Here is a 24,823-nt window from a genome sequence, read left to right as displayed (position 1 = left end):
CAGGAAAAGCCAGAAGGCAGAAATAATAATGCTCATCAGGAGGCAAAGCTAGAAGTTTTCAGATGTTTCATAAGGTTATTGAAGTCCCAACTGCATCTCAGCTAAAATGCCAAGTCCATCAAGTGTTTCCTTTAAGAGTTTGCTGGTAAAACCTTCCAAAAAATAGCAAAGTCTATGAAAAGAATGTAACAAATGTAGCTTTTTGTTGTTGTTGTTAAGTAATGAAGAATGGGTCACCAGATTAAAATAATGCAATAGAAGATAAATATTTTGGAAAGTATTCAAGTATAATTCAGAAAATACAAATTTAAACATTATGTTAATTTTGTGTATATTTGATTTTACATTTAAATGACTCTGTTGAGCATATTATCCATTGTAATACTTAATTGTAATTATCCATTGTAATACTTAAGTTTGTGAACTTTCAGTAAACTGAATAACAGCATTATCAACAAGAACAACAAAATCCTTGCATTTACTTTGTGAAATACCAGGTTAAAATGTATGAGAAAAATTGTGTAGGATACTACTGGAGAATAGTGCCTATTGAGGATTATTTAAGTGTGAATACTAGTGTGCTTATAAAGGGTTTCATTTATCTTGTTCAGATTTTTCTCCCTTATTTCTATTTTTTTCCTATTTTTTGGACAATCCGAGCTCAGCTATGAAGAACCACACAGCGGTGACAGTATTCATTCTTCTTGGATTAACAGATGACCTGCAATTACAGGTGGTTGTTTTTGTCCTTCTCTTTCTCACATATGTGCTGAGTGTTACTGGGAACCTAACCATCATCACACTCACACTACTGGATTCTCATCTCAAGACACCCATGTATTTCTTCCTACGAAACTTTTCATTTTTAGAAATTTCATTCACAACTGTCTGTATCCCCAAATTCCTTGTTAGTATAGCCACAAGGGATAAAACCATTTCATATAATGACTGTGCAACACAACTATTTTTCACTATTCTCTTGGGGGCAACTGAATTTTTTCTTCTGGCAGCCATGTCCTATGACCGCTATGTGGCCATTTGCAAACCCTTGCACTACATGACCATCATGAGCAGCAGAATTTGCAACTTATTAGTCTTTGTTTCCTGGTTGTCTGGTTTCCTGATAATTTTTCCTCCCCTCCTCATGGGGCTTCAGCTTGATTTCTGTGCAGACAACACTGTAGATCATTTCTTCTGTGATGTCTCTCCTATACTTCAGCTCTCTTGCACAGACACACACATGATAGAATTAATGGTGCTTCTGTCTGCCATTTTGACACTCCTTGTTACCCTGGTGTTAGTAAGCCTTTCCTACACAAACATTATCAGGACAATTCTGAGAATCCCATCTTCTCAACAGAGAAAGAAAGCCTTTTCTACATGCTCTTCACACATGGTTGTGGTGTCCATTTCTTATGGCAGCTGCATCTTCATGTATGTGAAGCCATCTGCAAAAGAAAGAGTTGCTTTAAATAAAGGGATAGCTCTGCTCAGCACTTCAGTTGCACCCATGTTGAATCCCTTCATTTATACACTCAGAAACAAACAAGTAAAAGATGCTTTTAAGAACATGATTAAAAGATGGAGCTTTTCTCATTGAAGTGACCACTTAATGGCATTCCAAGTTGACTTGTATTGTCAGCCTGAAAAGTGGAGTGTATCACCAAACTCTTCCATCCATGTATTTAAAATCATACAACCCTTTACTTGAGTGAACAGCTTCTGTGTCCCGAGTATGTATAAATTTTGACTCTTATCCTGTTTAAAATAAGGTAGCCCAATTTTCCATGTTGAGTTGGCATTATACAGAAATTAATAATCATGCTGGTCTTAAAATACTTTAAAAAATTTCTAATTGTTTATGGTTGACACACTGTACTAAACATGTAAGGTCATATTTATGTGGTTTTGATTATTGAAAAGATAAAGTATTCTTTAAATTATAAAAAGAGAAATATCTATTTGCTTTTTATGTTTATATCTCCCAGAATTCTCTTACAAAGTGACTTTAGAATGTCTATGACCTTTTCCATTATTCAGAACTTTGGAGATTCAATTTCACACACACACACACACACACACACACACACACACACACACCACAACACACACACACACACACACACACACATTCTCATACCATATTGTTACAGAATGCAAGGCCCAATTTTTTTAAACAGTATTCAAAATTATCACAACACTCATTCTCATGATTTGCTAGGCTCCTTGAAATGTTTTAGTTTTATCCTCCAGGCTTCATAAAATGGGTATTGGCATGTTAATTTCTGAATGAAAAAAAATTTATGGATATCTCATTATGACAAAAATGGAAAACAAATGTCTACATGAAAGAACTAACTGATTGAAAACTTGTCTTTTTCAATTCCTATGATATTCTTACATACTGTTAACAAAATTATGTAGCAATTCTTATCTGGACTTGGAACAGTTAGGACATAAACAATTGTAAAATTTTTTTAGAGCATTCCACAGATTAAAGACTATCATGAATAAGCTTTGAGCACTGTAGGGACTACCTGAGTACATTCTTCTCAAGTCAGATGGTCAAATATATATTTTAAATGGTATAATGACTGGTCTTGTAAAAAGCAGAATGTCTTGGCCTGCTTCCTTTGAGACTAATACTCAAATCAAGAACCATGCATGGAAATAAACTAGAACCCCTGCACAGAGGTAGCCCTTGGCAGCTCAGTCTCCAAGTGGGTACCCCAGTAAGGGGAACAGTGACTGTCTCGGGCATGAACTCAGTGGCTGGCTCTTTGATCACCCTCCCCTGGTGAGGGAGCAGCATTACCAGGCCACAGAGGAAGACAATGCAGCCAGTACTGATGAGACCTGATAGGCTAGGGTAGGAGGGAAGGGAAGGAGGACCTCCCCTATGAGTAGACTTGAGAAGGGCATAGGAGATGAGGGAAGGTGGTATTGGGAAGAGATGAGGAAGGGGGCTACAGCTGGGATACAAAGTGAATAAAGTATAATTAATAAAAAATAAATTAATTAAAAAATGCTCATTCAAAACTCTTGGCATCAGTTCCAAAATTAGGCCAGAATAGTACAGATGAATCTGTGGACCTTTTTCCTATGTCTTAAGTTTTCAAATGTAATTGTGTAAAACTTAGTTTCTAAATATATCATTTACTTATTAAACTTATTTACATTAACTCTCAGCCTCTTACAGCAAAGACTCTGTTACATTATTTTTCCTTATGTAAAACATTTATCTCTAACATATTGAAAGTCAGAGATATTAATTTTGTTCATCTATTTATAATACATAACCTATATTTTGCCCTTCAATTTCTAGGCTGATTAACTTATTTAAAAATAGAAAAGTAAATAAAATGCAGACTTAAACCATAACGGGAAATGAGTGTTTGATGTAACTTTTCATTTACTTGAAAAGAAATTGAGTTCATGAATAATTCACTTGCATAAATACTGAAGGTTGGTGTAGTCATTGAACCTGTTTTCAAGTTGTGTTAGACTTTACAAAATGTCAGATTCCCTATTGCCATAAGCACTGTTCAGCTTTTTAAATTTTTATTTAATTTTTTAATATTAAATTTTATTTTTATATTAATTACAGTTTATTCACTTTGTATCAGAGCTGTAGTCCACTCCCTCATTCCCTCCCAATATCATCCTCCCTCCCTTATATCCTCCCATGCCCCTCTCCAAGTCCACTATGAGGGGAGGTCCTCCTCCCTTTCCATCTGACCCTAGCTTATCAAGTCTCATCAGAATTGGTTGCATTGTCCTCCTCTATGGACTGGCAAGGCTGCTCCTCCCTCAGGGAGAAGTGATCAAAGAGCCAGTCACTGAGTCCATGTCAGAGACAGACCCTGTTCCCCTTACTATGACACCCACTTAGATACTGAGCTGCCATGGGCTACATCTCAGCAGGGATTCTAGGGATTCATTATCTCCATGAATACTCCTTAGTTGAAGTATCAGTTTCAGAAAAGTTACCTGTGCCCAGATTTTTTGGTTCTGTTGCCCTACTTGTGGAGCTCCTGTCCTTGCCAGGTCTTACTATCTCAACCTTCTTTCCTAAGATTCCCTGCACTCTGCCCAAAGTTTAGTTATAAGTCTCAGCATCTGCTTTGATACCCTGCTGGGTAGAATCTTTCAGAGGACCTCTGTGGTAGGCTCCTGTCCTGTTTCCTGTTTTCTCCTTCTTCCAATATCCATCCCATTTGTCTTTATGAGTGAGGATTGATCATCTTACCCAGGGTCCTCCTTCTTGCTTAGCTTCTTTAGGTGTACAGATTTTAGTATGTATATCCTATATTATATGGCTAATATCCACTTTTAAGTGAGTATATACCTTGTGTGTCTTTCCACTTCTGGGATACCTCATTCAGGTTGATCTTCTCTAGATCCCACCATTTGCTGCAAATTTCATGATGTCCTTGTTTTTAATTGCTGAGTAGTATTCCATTGTGTAAATGTATTACAATTTCTGTCTCCATTCCTCAGTTGAGGGACATTTGGGTTGTTTCCAGATTCTGGCTATTACAAATAAAGCTGCTACGAACTAGGTTGAACAAATGTCCTTGTTGTGTACTTGAGCCTCTTTTGGATATATGCCTAGGAGTGGTATAGCTGGATCTTGAGGAAGTACTATTCCTGTTTGTCTGAGAATGCACCAGATTGACTTCCAAAGTGGTTGTACAAGATTACATTGTACAGCAATGGAGGAGGGTTCCCCTTTCTCCACAACCTCTCCAGCATGTGTTGTCACTTGAGATTTTTATCTTAGCCATTCTGATGGGTGTAAGGTGAAATTTCAGGGTCGTTTTGATTTGCATCTCTCTGATGACTGAGGACGTTGAGCATCTCTTTAAATGTTTCTCTGCCATTCGATATTCCTCTACAGAGAATTCTCTGTTTAGCTCTGTACCTCATTTTTAATTGGATTACTTGATTTGTTGCTTTTTACCTTCTTTAGTTCTTTATATATTCTGGATATTAGTCCACTGTCAGATATAGGGTTGGTGAAGATCCTTTCCCAGTCTGTAGGCTGTCGTTTTGTTTTGACAACATTGTCCTTTACAGAGGCTTTCGAGTTTCATGAGGTCCCATTTATTGATTGTTGCTCTTAGAGCTTGTGCTGTTGCTGTTCTGTTCAGGAAGTTGTCTCCTGTGTCAATGAGTTCTAGGCTCCTCCCCACTTTTTCTTCTAACCAATTTAATGTGTTTGGTTTTATGTTGAGGTCTTTGATCCACTTGGACTTTAGTTTTGTGCAGCGTAATAAGTATGGATCTATTTGCATTTTACTACAAGTAGACATCCAGTTGGACCAGCACCATTTGTTGAAGATGCCATCTTTTTTCCATTGTATGATTTTGGCATCTTTGTAAAAAATCAGGAGTCCATATCTGTGTGGGTTTATTTCTGGGTCTTCTAATCGATTCCATTGATACACCATTCTGTTTCTATGCCAGAACCATGCAGTTTTTATTACTATTGCTCTGTAGTACAACTTGAAATCAGGAATGGAGATATCTCCAGATAATCGGTTGTTGTACAGCATCATTTTGGAAATTCTGGTTTTTTTGTTTGTTTGTTTTTTGTCTGTTTGTTTGTTTTCCATATGAAGTTAAAGATTCTTCTTTCAATTCCTGTAAGTAATTGTGTTGGTATTTTGATAGGAATTGCATTGAATCTGTAGATTGCTTTTGGCAGGATGGCCATTTTCACCATGTTAATCCTGCTGATCCATGAACACTCGAGATCTTTCCATCTTCTGACATCTTCAATTTCTTTATTCAGAGACTTGAAATTTTTGTTTTGTTTTGTTTTGGTTTTTTGGTTTTTTTAATACAGGTGTTTCACTCCCTTGGTTAGAGTCACACCAAGGTACTTTATGCTATTAGTGGTTATTGTGAAGGGTGTGCTTTCCCTAATTTCTTTCTAGGCCCTTTTTGTTATACAGCAGGGCTTCTGATTTTTTGAGTTAATTTTGTATCCAGACACTTTGCTAAAGGTGTTTATCAGCTAAAGGAGTTCTGTGGTTGAATTTTGGGGGCCCACTCATATATACTATCATATCTTCTACGAATAGTGAAACTTTGACCTCTTCCTTTTTAATTTGTATCCCCTTGATCTCCTTTAGTTGTTCTAGCTAGCTCTAGCTAGGACTTCAAGTACTAAGTCTAGCTCTAGCTAGGATTTCAAGTACTATGTTGAAGAGATATGGAGAGGGTGAGCAGCCTTTCCTTGTCCCTGATTTCAGTGGGATTGATTTAAGTTTCTTTCCATTGAGTTTGATATTGGCTATAGGCTTGCTGCATATTGTCTCTACTATGTTTAGGTATGTGCCTTGTAGCCCTGATCTCTCCAAGCCTTTAATCATGAATGGGTGTAGGATTTTGTCAAATGCTTTTTTACCATCTAAGGAGATGATCATGTAATTTTTCTCCTTCAGTTTGTTTCTATCTAGGATGAATCCTACTTGGACATGGTGGAAGATATTTTTTAAATGTTCTTGGATTTGGTTTGCAAGTATTTTATTGAGCAGTTTTGTATCAATGTTCATAAGAGAGATAGGTCTGAAGTTTTTTTGGGGGGGTCTTTGTGTGGTTATGTATCAAGGTGACTGTCGCTTCATAGAATGAGTTTGGTAATGTTCCTTCTGTTTTTGTTTTGTGGGATAGTTTGAAGAGAATTGAAGTTAGCTCTTCTTTGAAGGTCTGGTAGAATTCTGTGATGAAACCATCTGGGCCTGTGCTTGTTTTTGGAAGGGAGACTTTTGATGACTTCTTCTATTTCCTTGGGGCATATAGGACTATTCAATCTATTTACTTGATCTTGATTTAATTTTGGTAAGTGGAATCTATCAAATTTGTTCATTTCATTTAGATTTTCAAATTTTGTGGCATATAGGTTTTTGTAGTAAGACCTAATGTTTTTTTTGGATTTCCTCAGTGTCTGTTGTTATGTCCCCTTTTTCATTTCTGATTTTGGTGATTTGGATAGTTTCTCTATGCCTTGTAGTTAGTTTGGCTATGGGTTTGCCTGTCTTGTTAATTTTCTCAAAGACCAGATATTGGTTTTATTGATTCTTTGAATTGTTTTATTGTTTCTAATTGATTGATTTCAGCCCTGAGTTTGATTATTTCCAGCCATCCATTCCTCTTTGGTCTGTCTGCTTCTTTTTTTTCTAGGGCTTCCGGGTGAGTCATTAAATTGCTTGTATGAGACATTTCAAATTTTTCTTAAAGGCACTTAGTGGTATGAACTTTCCTCGTAGCACTGCAATCATTGTGTCCCATAAGTTTGGGTATGTTATGCCTTCATTTTCATCGAATTCTAGAAAGTCTTTTTTCTTTCTTTATTTCTTCCTAGTTGTCAGTTTCCGTGTGTGTAGGCTTTTTCTATTTCTGTTGTTGTTGAGGTCCAGCTTTAGACCATGATGATCAGATAGGATACAAGGGATTATTTCAATCTTGTTGTATCTGTTGAGCTTTGCTTTGTGATCAGCTATATGGTTATTTTGAAGAAGGTTCCATGAGGTGCTGAGAAGAAGGTACACTCTTTTGAATTTGGGTGAAAATTTCTGTAGATATATATTAAGATCCATTTTGTTTAGGACCTCTGTATGTGCCATTTCTTCCCTATTTAGCTTCTGTCTACATGATCTGTCCCTTGGTGAGAGTGGAAGGTTGATATCTCCCACTATTACTGTGTTGGGATCGATGTGTGATTTCAGCTTTAATAATGTTTCATTTACGAATGTAGGTGCTCTTGTATTTGGGGCATAGATATTCAAAATTGTGATGTCTTCCTGGTGGAATTTTCCTCTGATGAGAAAGAAGTGCCCCTCCTCATCTCTTTTGATTAATTTTGGTTGAAAGTCTATTTTATTAGATCTAAGAATAGCTATCCCAGCTTGTTTTCTGGGTCCATTTGTTTGAAAAATATTTTTCCAGACATTTACTCTGAGTTAATGCTTATCTTTGTTGCAGAGGTGTGTTTCCTGGATGCAGCAGAATGTTGGATCCTGTTTCTGCAACTATTCTGTTAGTCTGTGTCTTTTTATTGGAGTCCATTGATGTTGCTAGATTATAGGGATCAATGAATGTTAGTTTCTTTTATTGTGAAGTTAGTGGAGTTACTGTGCTTCATTGCATGATTTCTTTTAATTTTTGTTGTGAAGTTACCTATATCCCATGTTTTCTTGGGTGTAGCTGTTTTTGTTGGATTGGAGTTTCCTTCTAGTATCTTCTGTAGGACTGTGTTTCTGTGTAGATATTGTTTAAGTTTAGTTTTGTCATGGAATATTTTTTTTTCTCCATCTATGTTGATTGAAAGCTTTACTGGGCATAGTAGTCTGGGTAGGATCTGTGGTTCCTTAAAGTTTGCATGACATCTGCCCAGGCCCTTCTGGCTTTCATAGTTTCTGATGAGAAGTCTGGTGTGATTCTGGTCGGTCTACCTTTATATGTCACTTGGCCTTTTTCCCTTGCTGCTTTTAATATTTTTTCTTTGTTCTGTAGGTTTAGTGTTTTGACTATGATGTGATGTAAAGAGTTTCTTTTCCAGTCTAGTCTACTTGGTGTTCTGTAGGCCTCTTTTATGTTAATGGACATCTTTGTCTTTTTTTCATCTTCAAATTTTTTTAGTTTTTTATTAATTATACTTTATTCACTTTGTATCCCCCCATAAGCCCCTCCCTCCTCCACTCCTGACCCCACCCTCCCTCCTCCTTTTATTTTTATTTTTTTAAAATTTTCCTTTTAAGTTACATTTTGTTAACTCTGTATCCCAGCTGTATCCTGCCCCCTCATTCACTCCCAATCCCACCCTCCCTCATCTCCTCCCTGGCCTTTCCAAGTCCACTGATAAGGGGAGGACCACTTCCCCTTTCATCTGACCCTGTTTTATCAGGTATCTTCAGGACTGGCTGCAAAATCCTCTGGGGCCTAACAGGAATGCTCCTCCCTTGGGGGGTGGGGAGGTCAAAGAGCCAGCCATTGATTACCTGTTAGAAATAGTCCTTGTTCCCCTTACTATGGGAAACCAATTGGTTACTGAGCTACCACGAGCTAGATCTGAGCAGAGGTTCTAGGTTATATCCATACATGGTCCTTGGTTGAATGTCAGTCTCAGAAAAGACCCTGTGCCTAGATATAGTTGGTCCTTGTGGACCTCCTATCCTTTCCACATCATACTGACTCCACTTCTTTCATATGATTCCCTGTACTCTACCGAAGGTTTGGTTACGAGTCTTAGTATCTGCTTTGAAACACTGCTAGGTAGAATCTTTCAGATGCCTTCTGAGGTAGACTCCTGTCATACGTTCAATGCACATCCCATTTGTCTTTCTAAATGAGGATTGATCATCTTACCCCATGTATGCTTTCTTTATTTTCTTTTTTTAGGTGTATAGATTTCATTATGTTTATCATATCTTATAGGTCTATATAAGTGAGTATATACCGTGTTTGTCTTTCTCCTTCTGGGATATTTTACTCAGGATGATCTTTTCTAGGTCCCACCATTTGCCTGCAAATTTCATGATTTCCTCCTTTTTGATTGCTGAGTAGTATTCCATTGTGTAAAAATACCACAATTTCTGTATCCATCCCTCCATTGATGGACATGTGGGTTGTTTCCAGGTTCTGGCTAATACAAATAAAGCTGTTATAAACATGGTTGAGCAAATGTCCTTTTTGTGTACTTGAGCAAATTTTGGGTATATACCTAACAGTGGTATAGCTGGGTCTTGAGGAAGCACTATACCTAATTGTCTGAGAAAGTGCCATAGACTTCCAAAGTGGTTGTACCAGTTTACATTCCTACCAGCAGTGGAGGAGGGTTTCCCTTTCTCCACAACCTCTCCAGCATATCTTGTCACTTGAGTTTTTCATCTTGGCCATTCTGATGGGTGTAAGGTCAAATTTCATTTTTGATTTGCATTTCCCTAATGGCTAATGACGTTGAGCATTTCTTTAAGTGTTTCTCTGCCATTCGATATTTCTCTATCGAGAATTCTGTTTAGCTCTGTTGTCCATTTTTAAATTAGATTACTTGGTTTGTTGCTTTTCAGCTTCTTTAGTTCTTTATATATACTGGATATTAGCCCTCTGACAGATAAAGGGTTAGTGAAGATTCTTTCCCAATCTGTAGGTAGTCGTTTTGTTTTGATAACGGTGTCCTTTGCTTTATAGAAGCTTTTCAGTTTCATGAGTTCCCATTTATTGATTGTTGTTCTTAGAGCCTGTGCTGTTGGTGTTCTGTTCAGGAAGATGTCTCCTGTGCCAATGAGTTCTAGGCTGTTCCCCACTTTTTCTTCTAACAGATTTAGGGTATCTGATTTTATGTTGAGGTCTTTGGTCCACGTAGACTTTAGTTTTCTGCAGGGTAATAAATATGGATCTATTTTCATTTTTTCTGCATGTAGACATCCAGTTGGACCAGCACCATTTGTTGAAGATGCTGTCTTTTTTCCATTAAATGGTTTTGGCTTCTTTGTCAAAAATCAAACATTCATAGGTGTGTGGGTTTATTTCTGGGTCTTCTATTCAGTTCCACTGACCCTCCTTTCTGTTTCTATGCCAATACCATGCAGTTTTTTAAAATTTTTTTATTAATTACACTTTATTCATTTCGTATCCCCCCATAAGCCCCTCCCTCCTCCCCTGCCGATCCCACCCTCCCTCCCCTTTCTGCATGCATGCCACTCCCCAAGTCCACTGATAGGGGAGGTTCTCCTCTTCTTTCTGATCTTAGTCTATCAGTTCTCATCAAAAGTGGCTGCATTGTCCTCTACTGTGGTCTGATAAGGCTGCTCCCCCCTCAGGGGGAAGTGATCAACGAGCAGGCCAATAAGAATATGTCAGAGGCAGTCCCTCTTCCCATTACTATGTAACCCACTTGGACACTGAACTGCCATGGGCTACACCTGTACAGGGGTTCCAGGTCATCTCCACGAATAGTCCTTGGTTGGAGTATGGGTCTCGGGGAAGTTCCCTGTGTTCAAATTATCTTGTTCTGTTGCTCTTCTTGTGGAGTTCCCATCCCCTCCAGCTCTTACTATTTCCCACTTCTTACATAGAATTCCATTCACTCTGCCCATCAGTTGGCCATCAGGCTCAGCATCTGCTTTGACAGTCTATACTGCAGAAGCTTTCAGAGGCCCTCTGTGGCAGGTTTCAAGGTTGTTTCCTGTTTTACACTGGCTTTCAGAGGCCCTTTGTAGCAGGTTCTGAGGTTGTTTCCTATTTTCTTTTTCTTCTGATGTCCATCCTCTTTGCCTTTCAGGATGGGGATTGAACATTTATTTAAGGTCCTCTCTTTTGCTTAGTTTGTTTAGATGTACAGATTTTAGTGGGTTTATTCTATATTGTATGTTTATATGAGTGAGTATATACCATGCGTGTCTTTTTGCTTCTGGGACAACTCACTCAGGATGATCCTTTCCAGGTCCCACCATTTACCTGCAAATTTCATGATTTCCTTATTTTTCATTGCTGAGTAGTACTCCATTGTATAGATGTACCACAGTTTCTGCATCCATTCTTCAGTTGAGGGTCATCTGGGTTGTTTCCAGATTCTGGCTATTACAAATAAAGCTGCTACAAACATGGTTGAACAAATGTCCTTTTTGTGTACTTGTGCCTCTTTTAGGTATATGCCTAGGAGTGGTATGGCTGGATCTTGAGGAAGCACTATTCCTAGTTGTCTGAGAAAGCACAAGATTGATTTCCAGAGTGGTTGTACCAGTTTACATTCCCACCAGCAGTGGAGGAGGGTTCCCCTTTCTCCACAATCTCTCCAGCATGTGTTGTCCCTTGAGTTTTTCATCTTGGCCATTCTGATGGGTGTAAGGTGAAATCTCAGGGTTGTTTTGATTTGCATTTCCCTAATGGCTAATGAGGTTGAGCATTTCTTTAAGTGCTTTTCTGCCATTCGATATTCCTCTACAGAGAATTCTCTCTTTCGCTCTGTTCCCCATTTTTTAAGTGGATTACTTGGTTTATTGCTTTTCAGCTTGTTTAGTTCTTTATATACATTGGATATGAGTCCCCTACAGATTGGGAAAGAATCATCACCATGCAGTTTTTATTACTATTGCTATGTAGTACAACTTGAGATTGGGGATGGAGATACCTCCAGATGATCTGTTGTTGTACAGGGTTGTTTTGGAGATTCTGGGTTTTTTGTTTCTCCATATGAAGCTGAGAATCTTTTTTTCAAGGTCTGAAAACAATTGAGTTGGTATTTTGATGGGAATTGCATTGAATCTGTAGATTGCTTTTGGCAGGATGGCCATTTTCACAATGTTAATCCAACCAATCCATGAGCACGGGAGATCTTTCCATCTTCTGAGATCTTCTTCAATTTCTTTCTTCAGAGACTTGAAGTTTTTCTCAAACAGGTCTTTCACTTGCTTGGTTAGTGTCTCCCCAAGGTGCTTTATGTTATTAGTTGCTATTGTGAAGGGTGTTGTTTCCCTAATTTCTTTTTTGGCCCTTTTGTCTTTTGTATACAGGAGAGCTTCTGATTTTTTGAGTTGATTTTTTATCCAGCCACTTTGCTGAAGGTGTTTATCAGCTGAAAGAGTTCTCTGGTTGAATTTTGGGATCTCTCATATTTACTATCATATCATCTGTGAATAGTGACAATTTGATCTCTTCCTTTCCGGTTTGTATCCCCTTGATCTCCTTTAGTTTTCTTATTGCTCTGGCGAGGACTTAAGTACTACGTTGGAGAGATATGGAGAGAGTGGGCAGCCTTGTCTTGTCCCTGATTTCAGTGGGATTGATTTAAGTTTCTCTCCATTGAGTTTGATGTTGGCTGTAGGCTTGCTGTATATTGCCTTTACTATGTTTAAGTATGTGCCTTGTATCCCTGATCTCTCCAAGACTTTAAACATGAATGGGTGTTGGACTTTGTCAAATGCTTTTTCAGCTTCCAAGGAGATGATCTTGTGGTTTTTCTCCTTCAGTTTGTTTATGTGGTGGATTACATTGATGGATTTCCATATGTTGAACCACCCTTGCATGCCTGGGATGAAGCCTACTTGGTCATGGTGGATGATATCTTTGATGTGTTCTTGGATTCGGTTTGCAAGTATTTTATTGAGTATTTTTGCATCAATATTCATAAGAGAGATAGGTCTGAAGTTCTCTTTTTTTTGGGTCTTTGTGTGGTTTGGGTATCAGGGTGACTGTGGCTTCATAGAATGAGTTTGGTAGTGTTCCTTCTGTTTCTATTTTGTGGAATAGTTTGAGGAGGATTGGTGTTAGCACTTCTTTGAAGGTCTGGTAGAATTCTGCGCTGAAACCATCTGGCCCAGGGCTTGTTTTGGAGGCAGACTGTTGATGACTGCTTCTATTTTATTGGGAGATATAGGGCTATAGGGCTATTCAGTCTTTCTACCTGATCTTGACTTAATGTTGGAAGACGGAATCTATCAAGAAAATGGTCCATTTTATTTAGATTTTGAAATTTTGTGGTGTATAGGCTTTTGTATTATGACCTAATGATTGTTTGGATTTCCTCACTGTCTGTAGTTATGTCACCCTTTTCATTTCTGATTTTGCTGATTTGGATAGATTCTCTCTGCTTTTTAGTTTTAGTTAGCTTGGCTAAGGGGTTGTCTATCTTGTTGATTTTCTCAAAGAACCAGCTTTTTGTTTCATTGATTCTTTGAATAGTTTTATTTGTTTCTAATTGATTGATTTCAGCCCTGAGTTTGATTATTTCCAGCCTTCTGCTCCTCTTGGGTGTATCTGCTTCTTTTTTTTCTAGTGTTTTCAGTTGTGCCATTAAGTTACTTGTATGTGATGTTACAAATTTCTTTTTGCAGGCACTTAGTGCTATAAATTTTCCCCTGAGCACTGCTTTCAATGTTTCCCATAAATTTGGGTATGTTGTGCCTTCATTTTCATTGAGTTCTAGGAAGTCTTTAATTTCTTTCCTTATTTCTTCCTTAACCCAGCTGTCATTGAGTAACAAGTTGTTCAGTTTCCATGTGCATGTAGGTTTTTTGTTATTTCCGTTGTAGTTGAGGTCCAGCTTAAGTCCATGGTGGTCAGATAGAATACAAGGGATTATTTCAATCTTTTTGTATCTGTTGAAGCTTGCATTGTGACCAACTATATGGTCTATTTTGGAGAAGGTTCCATGTGGTGCTGAAAAGACGGTATACTCTTTTGAGTTTGGGTGCAAAAATCTGTAGACGTCTATTAGGTCCATTTGATTTAGGGACTCTGTAAGTGCTTTTATTTCCCTATTTGTTTTCTTTCTAGATGATCTATCCCTTGGTGAGAGATCCCACTATTAAGGTATTAGGATCAATGTGTGATTTAAGGTTCAATAATGTTTCATTTACGAATATAGGTACTCTTGTATCTGGGGCATAGATATTCAAAATTGTAATGTCCTCTTGGTGGATTTTTCCTTTGATGAGAATATAGTGACCCTATTTGTCTTTTTTGATTAGCTTAGGTTGAAAGTCTATTTTATTGGATATTAGGATGGCTACTCCAGCTTGTTTTCTGGAACCATTTGCTTGAAAAACACTTTTTCAGCCTTTTACTCTGAGGTAGTGTTTATCTTTGTTGCATAGGTGTGTTTCTTGGATGCAACAGAATATTGGATCCTGTTTCTGAAGCCATTCTGTTAGTTTGTATCTTTTTTATTGGGGAGTTGAGTCCATTGATGTTGATAGATACTAGTGACCAACAATTGTTACTTTCTTTTGATGTGGGGTTGGTGGTGTTGCTGAGTTTCATTGCTTGTATTCTTTTGTTGTTGTTGTTGTTGTGTAGTTATCTATTTCCTCTGTTTCCTTAGATGTAGTTCTTTTCTTTGGGTTGGAGTTTCCCTTCTAGTAACCTCTGTAGAGCTGGGTTACTATGTAGATATTGTTTAAATTTTGTTTTGTCATGGAATATTTTGAATTCTCTATGTTGATTGAAAGTTTTGCTAGGTATAGTAGTCTGGGTTGGCATCTGTGGTCCCTTAAGGACTGCATGATTTCTGTCCAGGCCCTTCTGGATTTCATAGTTTCTGTTGAGAAATTTGGTGTGATTATGCTAGGTCTACCTTCATATGTTAGTTGGCCCTTTTCCCTTGCTGCTTTTAAAAATTTTTCTTTGTTCTGCAGGTTCCGTGTTTTGACTATGATATGATGTGAAGAATTTCTTTTCTGGTCTAGTCTACTTGGTGTTCTGTAGGCCTCTTGTATGTTTATGGACATCTTTTTCTTTAAGTTGAGAAAATTTTCTTCTATGATATTCGTGAAAATATTTTCTGGACCTTGGAGCCTGGAATCTTCTTTTCATCAATTCCTATTATTCTTAGATTTTGCCTTTTCATGGCATCCTTGATTTCTTGTATGTTTTGTTTTGGGGACTTTCCAATTTTACTTTTTATTTGAGATAAGTATGAATTTCAGCAAGTGTATCTTCAGCACCTGAGAGTCTCTTTTCCATCTCTTGTATTCTGTTGGTGATGCTTACCTTTGTGGTTCCTGCTCTTTTCTCTAAGTTCTCCAGCTCCAGAGTTTTCTCTGTGTTTTCTTTATTGATTCTAATTCTGTTTGCATGGCTTGCACCATTTCCTTCATATGTTTGAATGTGGATTCCTTTCTTTCTATGATGGCTTCTATTTTTGTTTGTTTTTTCTCTATATGCCACTAATTGTGTCTCTGCTTGTGCCTCTGTTTGTATTTGTTTTTGTTTTTTGTTTTTTTTTTTTGCCTGTATTTTTTGAGAGCTTTGTTTCTTCTTTATGTGCCTCTAATAACTGGATAAGCATAGCTTTAAAATAATTTTCTTGGGTTTCCGATGAATTGAAATATCCATTGATTTTGGGAGTTGCTGGAGGAGCCATGATGTCCTGATTTTTGTTGCATGTGTTCTTACACCCACCTTTGGACATTTGCTTATCTGTAACCTTCACTATTTGTTCCTGGAGTCTATAGTTCAGACTGGGTCCATCTTTCTCTGGTGTCTGTAGTATTCTTCAGGAAGATGAGAGATGTCCACTGGTTTGAGAGTGTAAATTGGCGTTTCAGCTATACCTAAGGGAGGAAAAGCTGCTGACGCAGAATGAAAATTGCAGGTGAACAAGTTTGTGCATGTGGGTGGAAGTGTGTCTTAAAGGACAGAGTGCTAGAGAATGTAGATGTATGGAATGTGCGAGGGGTGCAGGAGTGGGAGGTGGGTGTGGATGGTAGTGCTATTTATGGGTATATTTTGCAGGTGCTGTTTGCAGGTGCAATGCGCCTGCACGAATATCCTGAATACCTCAGTGGTCTACAGTCCTCTCATACTGTTGTTCTGGTATTCAGATCTGTCTGGCCTCCAGGAGTTGTTTGCCCAGGCTTCAAGGTTGATAATCCTGTCCCAAGAATCCCTATGTTGTTGCAGAACTTGGGGGCTGGTGTTATGGTCCACTGGGAGTCTATCCACTGAGGCAGAACTAGGAGGCCATTGGAACAGATGCCTTCTGGAAGGCCCTGTGGAGCCAGGGACCTGTTTGGCCTGGTGGAGCCACCAGCACTGCACTCTGTGATAGGAGGTGTGGACACTGTGGGCTGGGCATTGTGCTCTGTGACGGTAGCTGTGGGCTGCCTCTGCAGCCTCTGCCTCTGCCAAGGAGGGAGAAAGGAGGCCTGCTGAGGGGAAGTGCAGGGGGATTGAGTATTCTGTCTCAGATCTCAAGCAGGGGATTCTGTGCTAGGAGCAGCCCAGCACTGTGCTCTGTGCTAGGAGCTGAATGCACTGTGGACTGCCTCTGCTGCCTCTGCTACTTCCTCTGCTGCCTCCACTGCTGCCTCTGCCATTGAATAGGAAGGCTCATTAAAGGGGAATTGAGTCCTAAGCAGAAGTCAGCAGAGAAGTCTGTGGTTGACCTGAATCCTAATGGTCTCAGCCCAGGGTTTGTTCCCTTTCTCCCAGGAAGCCTCACTGTTGATGTTCTGGGTTCAGCTGCCCCTCCACTCACCAATTTTGGAGTTTCAGATCCTCTGCTCCTCAGATAAGGTACACTCTGGTCGCAGCCATCTTGGATCTCTTTGTTTTGTCCTATCCCATTGTATTAATTTTTTCTTTTATCTTTATTTTATTATTTTATTTTATTCTTGTCCTTTAGACACCTGTTTGTTTTCTTATTTGTGACAGAAAGTTTGTGGATTCAGATGTGAGGGAATTGGGTGGAGAAGCGTGCTGCCTAATATTTGTCAACTTATCACAGGTACAGTCATTTGAAAGGAAGGGTCCTCTACTGAGAAAATACCTCCATAAGATCGAGCTGTAAGCAAGCCCATTGAGTACTTTCTTAATTAGTGACTGATACATGAAGACCCAACCCATTGTGGGTGGTACCTACACTGGGCTGTTGATGGCACGGGGTCCTGTAAGAAAACATGTAAGCCATGATGAGCAAGCCAACAAGAAGCACTCCTCCATGGCCTCTTCATCAGCTATAGGCTCTAGGTTACTTCAAGGTCTGAGTTCCTATCTTGACTTTTCTCAGTAGACTATGATTTAGGATATGAAAACCAAATAAACTCTTTCTTCCTCAGTTCCTTTTGGTCATGGTGTTTGATCACAATAACCCTGATCAAGACAAGAAATATACTTCACATGCACACCTAAGATACCTCAAGAATTTACTTTTAACTGACTGATGGATATGACATCCTTCACCAGATGAATTTTGTCAAAATAACAGGGACAAGATGGACCAGTTCCTTCCTGCTTACACATCCTTCCATGCAGTTTTTCAAGTAAATCACCTCCTAATATCTTCCCCAGTCTATTAGTGGCACAAAAAAAGGCTGTATAGGAGACATAACTTATGGTCTAATAAATTGATTAGATTAACTATATTAAACCTTATTAAAGACATATAATTTAATTGACAGCTGTAAGATATACCAATTTGCGTATGTGCTATGAAAAACTATCTAATCCTAATACAGGTACATGAATAATTAGATTAAATTAGGAGCCTCACTAATAACTGTTTTCTTAAATGTTATAGCAGACAATTCTTATAGCAGCAATCTATATTCAAATCTCTGGAGATAGTTTAGTTTCTTAAGGTTAATTTTGCTTTTAAAAATACAGAATATCTGGGGACTATATTTGGATAACATGAAAAATGTTTCCTTGGGAAATGTTGTTATGAATCTCAGATTCTCATGAGAATTTTTATCATGTCTTTAGGTTTCAATTGAAGAAGTGAGAACATGAAAATTTCCTAAGATTAGGATTGATTCATTTTTATATTGCAGTGTGAGCAATACACAGAAAATGACTCAATGCATGGAACAGATCAGTTACAGATAACTACCTGCAAAATGGTTGCTAATGAAGTCATCTACAAGACTGTATTACCAGGTAAACATATCACATACTGTGGTTTAAGGTCAGACACGTTCAGAGAGGAGTACAGTGTTTGTGTTCATATCACAAACTTGCTCAAACCATTTAATATGGAGAGTTGTGTCCAAGTACATCCATGACTATATTTCTGCTTGTATGATATTTGAGCATGTGTGTTTAAGATAATTGATTATATCTTTTAGATTTTTTAAACACTTAATTGGGATTCCAGAAAATAAAAACAACATTTACAAAAGTTAAAAATTATTTTCTGCTAGCTATATTTAATGTATTTTTGACATTTTCACTAAAATACTGATGCTTTTAATCATCTTTAAATTTTAGTTCAAAGAAAATAAGGAATTCTTTTTCCATTTTAGATTAACCTGATACTCATAATTGGTGACAAAACTCTTTGAAAGTTCAGTCATAAATCAATGTGAATTCTACTTTTTTAGACTATTTTGTGGACTCATTGGTATGTGTGATTGAAGTTGGATAAATGAATGATCTTAAGTAATAATACTATTATTTCTGTGGTTTAAATATATGAATTTCTACATTTTTGGACATTATTGTAATCTGTGCCAACAAGGGAAACTTATAAGAGAAGCCTTCATGACCCTCTGAATGTCCAATAAAAGTGGTGACCCTCTTTCCCTGTTTGTTGACTGTGATGGTGTGCATGGTTCTGTCAGCAGGGGTCTCCTCATTGCTTCTAAGTAGATTATGGTTTTACCCTCTACTTTGCCTCAGTTTTCATCACTACACTGTGAATATTTTGTCCCATTTCTGCTTCTCATGCTAAGACCTGTCATAGAATTTAAACGTTTTTTATAAACATTTCTTAATATTATCTTAAACAAATTTACTTTGTAGTTGGATGCCTTATATTAAGTTACTTGTGCTATCTCTTAATAATGATATATGCATTAGAGGTTGCTCATAGTTAGTATAATATCCTTTAGGCAAAAAGAATTGTCATAAGATGTCATGGCCTTCTTGAAAATGTAAGCACCTATGTGTCTGATGATAAAGAGCCCAGGTAAGAAATTCTCCCAAGAGATAATCATTATTTTTCATACTGGATATTCAGCTTAATAAATACCTAAATTTAAACAATTTTGTTTGTGAATTATGTCATTTCTATATATAAAGCGATCTACATCTACCTGCTAACATCATTGTTCATGGTTACTGCTCTCTTTTCTCTTTTCTCTGTTCTCTCCACAACCCTCTGTCTCTTATCAAGTCCAGGTTCTCTTTCATTAGTCCAGCACTCTGGCACTGAATTATATCCACAGTTCCATAATTTTTCATTAACTGAAATGTTATCTTGAGAGTTTAATAACTTTTGTGAGGAGAAAACATGCCAACTCTAATTCAAGTCATGTTATTTGATAATACAATATGCTCATTAATTTGCCAAATAATGCTCTTCTTTTGCAGGTCATGAATTTATGTTGTCAATCTCTTCAAAAGATGACCCAGAAAAAGTATTAGAAGTATTAGAAGTACAAAAAGAAAAATAAAAAATTTAAGAATTTACAGTTTTACTTGTTACTAATTTATATTTAACACTGAAATCATTCTCTTCAAGCTCATTTTTTCATCCCTAAAGTTCCTATAGCTGAGATTTATTATTATTATTATTATTATTATTATTATTATTATTATTTACAATTTATGCACTTTATATCCTGGTTGTAGCCCCCTCCCTCAGCCCCTCCTTGTCACACCCTCTTATCCCTCTTCCCTAGTCCACTGATGGGGGATGTACTCTTCCCCTACTTTCTGACCCTAGCCTATCAGGTCCCACTAGGACTACCTGGATCCTCTTCCTCTATGGGCTGGCTAGGTTGCCCTGCCAGGGAGAAGTGATGAAGAAGTAGGCAACTGAGTTCATGTCAGATATTGTCTCTTCTCTTAATAGGGAACTCACATGGAGACTGAGCTGTCCCGCGGCTACATCTGAACAGAGGTCTAGGTCCTCTCTATGCATGGTCTTTGGTTGATACACCAGTCTTTGCAGGACCTTCTAGGCCCAGAGTTTTAGGCTTTCTCCATCTCCTTGGGGAACTCTTGTCTTCTCCAGGTCCTTCTATATCCCCGTTCTTCCATAAGACTTTCTGCACTCTGTCCAAAGTTTGACTGTGAGTCTTAACATCTGCTTCGATATCCTGCTCTGTAGAGTCTTTTAGAGGAGATCTGTGTAGGTTCCTTTCCTGTTTCCTCTCTTCTAAGGCTTCTGGTGTCTATCCTGTTTTCCCTTCTGAATGAAAACTAAGCAACTTCCCTATGGTCCTTCTTGTTGTTTGGCTTTTTTAGGTCTGTAGATTTTAGTATGGTTATCCTATATTATATGGCTAATATCCACTTAAGTGAGTATATACCATGCATGTCTTTCCTGGTTCTTGATTACCTCACTGAGGATGATTTTATTCAAGTTCCATATATTTGCCTGCAATTTTTATAATTTCCTTGTTTTTTAATAGCTGAGTAGTATTTAAATTTCCCCAATCTTAAACCTCAGATTTTTAAACAGCTTTGGCACTCTTACCTTATACAAGTTTATAAAACTGTTTACATATCTCTCCTTTCTCCAGTGTACTTGTATCTCATGATTCATTTTTCTTAGTATTTAAAGCATAAAAACCACAATGGAGACCAGGTGTAGTGTGATAAACTTTTACTCCCTGCACCAGAAGGCAGAAGCAGGCAGATCCCTGTGCATCTGAGGCTCACATGGTCTACCCAGAGCGTTTCAGGACACTGAGAGCTACACAGTGAGACTTTGTCCTCAACATAAATAAATGAATAGATAATAATTACACGTTCTTACTTCAGACCTTCATAATATGCAACTGTTTCTACTGAGTTGGCATAGAAATAGAAGGTCAACAAAACATTAGGTAGCAAGAGAAGGCAAAAAAATGGACATAGCAATAGAAAGTTAAAAAAAGTACTCTAATGATTTTCAGTTTTAAAATTGGATCACTTTTGTGGAAGCAGTGACATGGAAATCAGATGTTTCAGCTAGATGAGCTGAATAAACTGGGATATTGGCTCTAGGTCTCGGTCTCTCTCTCTCTCTCTCAATGTTATCCTCTCACCTCTTTATCAGTACAAACCACTATGTTTCAAGTGACTAATGGATTTCTGTGAAAACATTTCACTGGATTTCATTGAAAACATTTAGTATTGTAGTAAAGTAAACTTCTTTAGGTGAACAGGAAATATGACTTGCCATTCTAACTCTAACATATAATAATGTTCAAGAAAGAAAACATTTTTTGTCCTCTAATGTCTTTGATTTCCTGATAATTAATGTTTTTATTTTTATTTTTATGTGCACTGGTGTTTTGCCTGTATGTATTCTGTGTGAGGGTGTCAGAACTTGGAGTTACAGACAGTTGTGAGCTGCCATGTGGATGCTGGGAGTTGAACCTGGGTCCATCTGGAAGAGCAGCCAGTGCTCTTAACTGCTGAGCCATCTCTCCAGACCCTAATTAATGCTTTTACCTGATACAGGGCATGGCTGGTATACCTGGCCTTGTACCCTGAACTTTGCAGCCCAGGCACTGGACTTATTTTCCCCAGAGGTTCTTCACTTACATAATCTAGACATTGGTCTCCCACTCTCTGTGTTTCTCTCTTTCTCTCTGCGTGCACTTACTCTCACCCCACTCCCATTCTCTGTCTCCCTTCCTGCATGGTGATTTCCATGTTCCTGTCCCTGGGGACTGGTGAAACAGAGAGCTGATCCCAATAAACTTCCTTTCTGTGCTTTAAAAAAAAAGAGATGAACAGATAATATCACCATATATATTGTTCTACAGAAAAATTAAAAATTGATATTCTAATTTCTGTCAACTACCATTAATCCATAAACTACTTTTTTCCTGGTACAGCCCTCTTTAGAGATGTTGTTCTGTCTGAAACCTGGCTTTTGCAATGTTGATGGTACTTTAGCATGATGTATCACCTGCATAGTTCTATAGTGATTACCTCCCCCCCCCATTTTATTTAGACCAGCTGACAGCCAGAGGATCACAATGAAGAACCATACACAGGTGACAGTTTTCATCCTAGCAGGTTTGACTGATGACCCACAGTGGAAAGTTGTGTTATTCATCTTCCTGCTTCTTACTTATCTGTTCAGCATCACAGGCAATCTGATCATCATCACACTCACCCTGGTGGATACTCACCTGAAGACCCCCATGTATTTTTTCCTTCGGAATTTTTCCTTCTTAGAGATTTCCTACACTACTACATGCATTCCCAAACTGCTTGCTACTATGGCAACTGGAGACAAAACCATTTTTTACAACAGTTGTGCCACTCAAGTGTTTTTTGCTTTCCTACTTGGAGCATCAGAATTTTACTTGCTGGCAGCCATGTCCTATGACCGATATGTAGCCATCTGCAAGCCTCTGCACTACATGACTATCATGAGCAACAAAGTCTGTGTGCAGCTGGTCCTCAGTTGTTGGCTTGCTGGATTTTTTGTCATCTTTCCACCACTCCTGTTAGGCTTGAATCTTGATTTCTGTGCTTCCAACATCGTTGACCATTTCTACTGTGACACCACTCCACTCCTGCAGCTTTCCTGCACAGACACACAGCTCCTGGAGATGATGGGATTTGTCTCTGCTTTGGTGACACTCTTACTCACCTTGGTAATGGTGATAATATCCTACACCTACATTGCCCTGACGATTCTAAAAATCCCTTCAACCAGCCAGAGGAAAAAGGCTTTCTCTACATGTTCTTCTCACATGATCGTGATATCCCTCTCATATGGCAGCTGCATCTTCATGTATGTTAAACCATCATTCAAGCAGAGAGTATCTATTTCCAAGGGAATTTCTGTGCTCAATACCTCAGTGGCTCCACTTCTGAATCCTTTTATCTACACCTTGAGGAATCAGCAAGTGAAAAAGGCATTTGTTAATACGATACAAAGGATTGCATCTTTCTCTAAGAAATAACTGTTCTATTTCATTACATAAAGAAAATGAAGAAAGGAGATTTAAGTAACACTAATTCTTCCTATGATAAGTCTGATTCAATTTCCTCTCCTTGTCCTGTTACTGATTTTCTCATCTCCAAGAATATTTTTGCTCTACACAAGCTAGTTTTATATGTATGAGGAGCATGAAATTAATCAAACATGACTTAATGCTTACCAGGCCAGCACACTACTAATGAGTTGATTCCAGTTTATTAAGCTAATATTTTTTAAAATACAAAGATTTTTTTTCTGAAACTCATCTTCATTGTTCCTCAGTGATAACTGAGAGATATTGAGCTTATATTTTCACTGTTCCCTTTGTCTTTTAGAAAGTCCAGTTATGACTTAGAAATTGTAAGTAGAGGGATTCCCCACACACAAAAGGGCCTGATTTTGCTCCCCAATTTCGACAACTACAAAAACCAAAATAAAATGTTAAATTCCAGTTAGTCAGGACTATAAAATATTGTTTCACTTTATATTATATCTGATGCATTGTTTAATGGGAAGGTTATAATACTTCTCTGTATTTGGAATCATTTACAAGAAAATTAAAATTATTTAATAATTAAAGTAAATATTAAAATTATTACTTAATTTGAATTTTTATCAATGTCCTTTTAATTTTTTATGTGTACTTTTTTTATAAAGAGACTAAGAGCTATCATTGTGGCTCAGTAGGAAAAATGGCCCTTGTTGCCAATTCTGACGACCTGGTTTTGGTCCCTGGACCCACAAAAGAGAAAAACAACATGACTCCTACAAATTTTCCTTGGATCTCTATCATAGGTGCTGCTGTTGTCTCCCACACACACATAGAAACATGAACAAAATAAAAAATTTTAAAGTAATATTTTTAATTAAAAATTATAACAGAGTTTATCCATTATTGTGGTTTTTCATCTGTGAATATATATTCATCTTTGTATATAAAGTTATATTTAAATATTATATATTGATAATCATAGCTGTAAACATTTTATGGAAAATATTCATTCTTAAAACTAAAGTTATGTTTATAATTTACAAATAGTTCTTTCTTACTATATCTAAAAGAAAATGGATAATTGTGAAAATAGTAGCACAATAGGTAATTAATAATTTAAGATCTTTAATTACTTTGTAATATTTGAACTAATGAGAGATAATTTGTAATTAGAATCTTTACCTCTACTTACTTGTGTTCATGGTACTGGAAAGTATTCTGCCAAAACTCGAACACTTATGTTGTTTGAGTGATGAGAGATGGTTTGTGAATGATTACTAAATTTTAAAATGAGGGGCCTTTGATCAGGCTCTAAAGTGATTAAACAAATAAATTAATAAAAAATGCTGTCTAGTATTTTATTATTATTTTCAAATTTGCTTACCTAGTGTTAGTTTCAGACATAAGTGTGTGATGCACAGAAACAGATGAACAAAGAGGGAAGTATG

General features: G+C 37.6%; 2 protein-coding genes across 2 annotated transcripts; both read left to right on the top strand.

The window, feature by feature from the left end:
• Positions 1–652: 652 nt before the first annotated feature.
• Positions 653–1,600, top strand: LOC129665564 (olfactory receptor 6C74). Its single transcript, XM_055592302.1, has one exon. It carries the CDS (start codon positions 668–670, stop codon positions 1,598–1,600), a length of 933 nt encoding a protein of 310 aa, XP_055448277.1. The 5' UTR covers positions 653–667.
• Positions 1,601–22,415: 20,815 nt separating this feature from the next.
• Positions 22,416–23,366, top strand: LOC129665571 (olfactory receptor 6C74-like). Its single transcript, XM_055592314.1, has one exon. It carries the CDS (start codon positions 22,428–22,430, stop codon positions 23,364–23,366), a length of 939 nt encoding a protein of 312 aa, XP_055448289.1. The 5' UTR covers positions 22,416–22,427.
• Positions 23,367–24,823: the final 1,457 nt, after the last annotated feature.

This window comes from Psammomys obesus, unplaced genomic scaffold (assembly GCF_907164565.1).
Source record: "Psammomys obesus unplaced genomic scaffold, mPsaObe1.curated_primary_1811, whole genome shotgun sequence".
Lineage (NCBI taxonomy): Eukaryota > Metazoa > Chordata > Mammalia > Rodentia > Muridae > Psammomys > Psammomys obesus.
The sequence above is the reverse complement of the archived record's forward strand: the minus strand, read 5'-3'. Positions and strand labels throughout refer to the sequence as shown.